The sequence below is a fragment of the Gekko japonicus genome, unplaced genomic scaffold, assembly GCF_001447785.1.
Source record: "Gekko japonicus isolate JY-2015 unplaced genomic scaffold, Gekko_japonicus_V1.1 scaffold316, whole genome shotgun sequence".
NCBI lineage: Eukaryota > Metazoa > Chordata > Lepidosauria > Squamata > Gekkonidae > Gekko > Gekko japonicus.
Window position 1 is genome coordinate 1,017,541 of NW_015169784.1, and position 6,109 is coordinate 1,023,649.

Genomic DNA, 6,109 nt, shown 5'->3' on the forward strand with positions numbered 1-6,109 from the left:
TGTCTTCACTGAAAAGCACTGTGTTTGCTTTGACATTGGGTGATGTGAAAGTTTTGTATCCAGTGTTAGATCTATGATGGCTTATTCATTGTTCCGTGCTATACAGTCAATGAATTATGAACCAGTACCCATAAACCACCCTAGCTTTTCCCCCCAGGGCCACAATTTCCTCTGAAGACTGTCTTTGTGCTGCTTCTACTGTGCTTCCCCAAGCTTCTTCTGAAACCTGTTTTTATATCTTCTTTTTTTTAGAACTGGAGAAGTAGATCAATGGTAGAGTATTTATTTACTTATTTAAAACAAATTATATCCCACCTTTCCCTTTAAAATCTTAACAGAAAATAAATAAAACAAAACTAAATTACTAACAAAATCATACTAAAACAGCAGCAACAGTAACCAACAAATCAGTTGTTCAAAAACACAAGGAAATAATGTAATCTTCACTAGGGTGCCTGAAAGATACCAAGGAAGGCAGCGAGCAAAATGTCTCTGGGAAGGATATTCCGTAACTGGGATGCCAGCACTGCGAAGGTCACAATCCACCTAAACCCTGAAGGTGGGGCTTCTGGAGCTAGAAATCTGAGAATGGGCAAATTCATAGAGGAGCAGATGGTCTGAAGATACCCCAGACTTAAGTCAAAGGCTACAAGCATTGTATGCGTAACTCTCCAAGTTCAAACCCCAACTTCCCTTGTGAAAAGGCTGCGCATGTAAGGAAACACAAATGAAAAGGAGCGTTGGAGGACATTTCAAACCCCCCCCCGCCCCTTTCATTCGAAAATGCCTGCTTGCAAGCATTGGTCTCAGTCCTGCCCAAACCCTTTTTTGTTTTTCCTTGTTATTATTTCTTAACAATTTAGAAATTTTGGCACATGTGATTTCTTTTAGTTTGAATTTTTGTCTGAACATTTTTCTTTTTGGTGAGTTTTTAAAAAAAGGAAAACTACCAATTGCTTATGAGAATGGGCAGGCTACAGAATAATATTCAGGGTATCTGCTATCCACTGTTGGTAACGGTGTTTTCGGTTTCCCTGTCTTTTAAAGTAGGATAAGAGACAGTAAGGAAATTGGCACAGTCGTGATAGTCAGTCTGGTGTGATGACCGGAGTGCTGGACTAGGATCTCAGAGACTTGGGTTTCTGTCTCCAGTCTGCCATGATGCTCACCTTGGGTCAGTCGTTTTCCCTCAGCCTAACATAATTCATACTGTGGTTGTGTGGATAAAATGAAGGAGGAGGAACTATGTATTCTACCTTGAGCCAGTTTGGTGTAGTGGTTACGTGTGCGGACTCTAATCTGGGAGAACCAAGTTTGATTCCCCACTCCTCCACTTGCAGCTGCTGGATGACCTTGGGCAAGCCGTAGTTCTGTCAGAGCTGTTCTTGAAAGAGCAGGTGTTGAAAGAGCTCTCTCAGCCCCACCTACCTCACAGGGTGTCTGTTGTGGGGAGGGGGAGGGAAAGGAGTTTGTAAGCCGCTCTGAGACTCCAAGTGAAGGGCAGGGTATAAATCCAATCTCCTCTTCTTCTCTCTTCTTCTTTTTGAAGGAAAGGTTGGATTAAAAATGTACTGGATAGTTAGGTGGGAAAATGACCAGCATGCTACAATCAATCAGTTGTCTTTGGCATTAAATGGATCACATCTTTCTTTAATGGCCTTGCTTGATCCATTCCTGTTCATGGCGCTTATGGTGTTTGGGTTTGAATGGCACCATCTAGTGGTTTCTGTTGCATGTTGCTTTATGTTTTGAAACTAAACCATGAGACTTATCCCTAAAAAAACATTAACAAAGTCAAAAAAGGTGTAATTAATTGTAAGAGTGACAGAGACTCCAAGTGAAGGGCAGGGTATAAATCCAATCTCCTCTTCTTCTCTCCTCTTCTTTTTGAAGGAAAGGTTGGATTTAAAATGTACTGGATAGTTAAGTGGGAAAATGACCAGCATGCTACAGTCAATCAGTTGTCTTCAGCATTGAATGGATCACATCTTTCTTTAATGGCCTTGCTTGATCCATTCCTGTTCATGGCGCTTATGGTGTTTGGGTTTGAATGGCACCATCTAGTGGTTTCTGTTGCATGTTGCTTTATGTTTTGAAACTAAACCATGAGACTTTAACCCTAAAAAAACAATAACAAAGTCAAAAAAGGTGTAATTAATTGTAAGAGTGACATCTACTGGTGAGATGGTGCTAATGTTCTCAAGAGGACCCTGCCTCAATCCAAATATATAAAGAGCAGCAATTTTCAAGCTATCTCAAGAACATGCATCGGGTTGGAGGAGCTTTTGGAATCTTATTTGGTGCTCCTTTGTGAGATAAGTTAATATCACAGAAGCTTTCCTGAATGATAAGTTGCCCACAACTAGTAGCCACAGGGAGTGCAAATCTTGCCCTGAGTCTACAGAAGGCAACAGTAAGGCCCCACTCTCTCGCATAAATATGGAGTCCATCCTAGAACAAATCAGAGAATCCCTGGTAGTAGAGTCGGCATCAATGGTCAGCATAGTTGTGCACCTGCCAAGGCCCACAGCCTGGTCAAGAGCCCGCCCTTCAAAGGAGATGCCTGGTCAGTCTCTCATTTCTCAACCAAAGATGTTCCTAGAGGCAGCACACAAGAGCATTAGGCTTGGCTGCTTTCTCCAGACCCTCCTTGCTTTTGGCCAGGAGGCCCATGAATCTTTGTGGCGACCCTATCTTGCTTTCTTAAGAACCTCTGTCACTGATGGGTCTAAAAGGAGTGTGAGAAGGTTGTACCCCCTCCTGGTATTATAGCAGCAATGGGTGGGGGACAGGTGAGTTGTGATTGTGGTGGGGAAGGTTGCCCCAGTTGTGAGAAGAACAGTCACAGTTGGGAAGGGAAGGGGAGCTATGGCCCTGTGGAAAAGGTCCCACAAAAAAACCTGCAGCTGACCCTGTTCTATTGTGTGTAGAGGTTTGATGGCAGGGCTGTAGATGTTCCTCAACAGATGTTTCAGTGCAGAAAGGCTTTCCTGAGGCTCATACTTTGAAAACTACTGCTTTGGGGTTAGTAACGATAGATTCTTGAATGGCTTCGGAAGGGTACTTGCCAAGGCAAAAGTCCCTGAGTTTCTATGTTTAGTTGTTGACAGCATTTCTACCCAGCCTTGTAAAGTCTCCAAGGAAGGCCAGAAGGAAACAATTGGGTGGGCTCCATTATACCCCACTGAGACCCCTGTGCTCTCCAGGCTCAATCCCCAAACCTCCAGGAGTTTCCCAACCTGGATCTGGCAGCCCTATCCCACCATCCCACCATGGGTGGCCAGGGAGGGACTGGCAACCCTAACAGGTAGGCTCATAGAGGAGAAGGTGATCCATAGCCCCTAAAAAGCCAGGCAACCCACGCGACTGCCCAGGATGCCAGATCTGGAGATTGCTGGGCTCCGGTTGTGCCTATCTACTCAACTGTCTGCTCACAAAAACAGATGGTTTTAATGAAAGAACTGGAGAGAACATTCTAAGGCTGATCCTTAGTGGAATCCTATTTCATCTCTCTTGTCAGTACACAGGTCAATTTCTTGATTTTTGTCCATTTCGGCTATTCGTAAAATTAAACAGGTATAGAAGTGTGGAAGAAACAGATTTGATTTGCATATCCATTTGATGACTAAATAGAGATTTATGATCCCAGCATACAAATTTGTCTTGCCAGAGAGATAAACTGCACTCACAAATTATGCATGCCTATCATCAAAGGAACTAAAATGCAGCAATTCTTTTCTTTAAAAAAGATATTTGAAAGTTGAATAATTGGAGGGGGACGTATGTGTACAGAAGAGGCTTCCACCATGGGGTGCTGTCTGATGTTGCAAGTACACCTTCAAAGTGCCTGTTTCCACTAACCATCTTTAACTAGCATGCACTGGAAAGCAGTCTGTAGAGGCAAGCCTTGGACTAGGTTCTGTGAGGCTCTGCTTACGAAATGTAGCGTTTTGCCCACTGAAGCTAAATGGACACTCAACCTGAGATGTTATTCCAACCCCCCAGATATTTGAGACCACGCCTGCATGTTTCTAAATGCAGCGGAAGCTTTCAGTGAATAGGGGAGAATGCTAAGGCAGGCTCAAGTGTAGAGATTCAGAGGAGCCTTAAACCTCAAGAATCACTAAAACCTGTGATTTGTTCAGTGATACGTTCCAGGGGTCCCGTAAGGATGTCCAGGCATGAGGTGTCCATTCTGCTTCATGGCTGTCCGTCAGCCATGTGTGGGCATGTCTCTGTGTGCTCATCCATACCGAGCATGATCCTAGATAAGATCCAGCATGGCCTAAAGTCTCCACCCCCCCCCTTTTTTTTTGGGTCCTTTCAGCAAGCTGACTCAGGACAACAGGATAGAGAGCCCCATTCCGATCCTGCCTCTACCTACGCCAGATGCTGAAACGGAGAAGTTGATCAAGATGAAGGATGAAGAGGTAAGAGTCTGTTTTGGCACTGGGCCTATAGAGGCATCAGCCAGTTGGCCCAAGTTCATGGCCCTCTTCCTAAATACAGAGCAACAGATTTGTGCCACTCCAAATCAGTCGCTCCTTGGTAAAGATGGAAGGAAGGGAAGAAAATAGGGTCACATCAAGGGGCCATCTTTTTCAGCTTCAGCTATGCTGTCTTATGCATTTGGCAGAAATTAAACAAGGGAAAAAAACAGGTTTCCAAGATTTCTGAAATTTCACAGGTACAAGTTGTTGTCAGAGTTTAAAATATACAAAGGAAGTGGAGCACTGTCTGTGTAGATAAAAATAAGTAGGTTTATTATAGAAGAACAAACTGTTATAGAACATATATAGAGAAAACCTAAACTAACCAGGCTAACCGCTGTGAAAGGAGACAAGAATAATAGGAAGCTCTGCAGGAGCAGGAAGTCTCCAGGAAAGCCAATCAGGAGACAGCAAGGACATAATTTGAAATTGTGGGCAGTCCCTAATCTAAGTGTGCTAACTACCAGTCCTTCAGCTGTCCCCCTGTCTTCTTCATAAGGCTGCACTGTAGACCTTGCATATTCCAGCACATGTGAGCCACAGTAAATGAAGAGAGAGTGTGGTGCAATGGCTAGAGTGTTGGACTAGGACCATGGAGACCCAGGTTCAGATCCTCACTCAGCCATGAAGCTCACACAAGGTGGTGACCTTGAGCTACTCATTCTAACGTCCTTCTCAGCCTACTTCATCGGGCTGCTGCAAGGAGAAACTGGAAGAGGAGAGAACCATGTTCATTGGACATGGAACGGAGAGACTTGGGTTCAGATCCTCACTCCACCAGGAAACTCATCTTGGGCCAGTCATGTTTTCTCTCTCTCTCTCTCTGCTTAATTTACCTCAGATGTTTCCATGTTGGAACTGTTGCCATGTTGCAGTAGAACAGCTAGATTCTAGTCCAGGAGCACCTCAGACTTTCGGAGTATAAGGTTTTGAGAGTCAAAGCTCCTTTTGTCGATACAGGGACTGTTCAGCACGATTCTTTCCCTGCTTGGCCATTAGCGAACACTGTTGCTACTGATACTTGCCAGGCTGAAGCCGCCTCACTGCTGGCCTGTTGTCTTTTTGCAGTTGCGAAGAATGCAGGAGATGCTGCAGAAGATGCAGCAGCAGATGCAAGACCAGTGAGAGGGAGCAGGCTGGGAGGGCAAAGGGAATCCGCCTCACCGCCAGCAGCAGGTCAGCAGGAAGGACTTTTCCCTGTGCCCAAGGGCTTGTGAGCAGGAGCGGCATCTTCTCTCTCTCATTCAACAGTGGCCCCCTTTGCCAGCGGGTTGCCCGAGAGATGGACGGGAAAAGAGGTCAGGTCGCCGAAAGCCCCTCCCACGTTTGGAATACAACCTCAAAGGCATCCGGCTATTTTATTTCTCTCTCTCTCCTTTTTCAAAAAAAGAAAAACCATCCATTTCTCACCCTTCCCCCAGATGTACTCACAGTCTTGTTTAGGGAACTCCTTGGTATTTTAAAGTCACGGTCTTTACAGCTGATGAAGTTGAGGACTCTGTGTGAATGCACGTACTTGTTTACTCCTAACCAAGGTGCTGCGATCCTCCTCCCGGCCCCCTCAACTCCCCGTTTATCCTCCACCTCTCTGAGTTCCTGCAGGGCCAACAATAGCTTGG

General features: G+C 45.0%; 1 protein-coding gene across 2 annotated transcripts in view; it reads left to right on the forward strand.

Annotated features, from left to right (window-relative positions):
* SEPT5 (septin 5) overlaps window positions 1-5,658 on the forward strand; it is a 99,984-nt gene extending 94,326 nt beyond the window's left edge. For both annotated transcript variants that reach the window (XM_015416902.1, XM_015416901.1), the window contains 3 exons: window positions 253-273; window positions 4,328-4,430; window positions 5,559-5,658. In XM_015416902.1, the coding sequence (XP_015272388.1) occupies window positions 253-273; window positions 4,328-4,430; window positions 5,559-5,615 (181 nt within the window). In that variant the 3' untranslated portion in view covers window positions 5,616-5,658. The remainder of the gene's footprint in view (window positions 1-252; window positions 274-4,327; window positions 4,431-5,558) is intronic.
* Window positions 5,659-6,109: the final 451 nt, after the last annotated feature.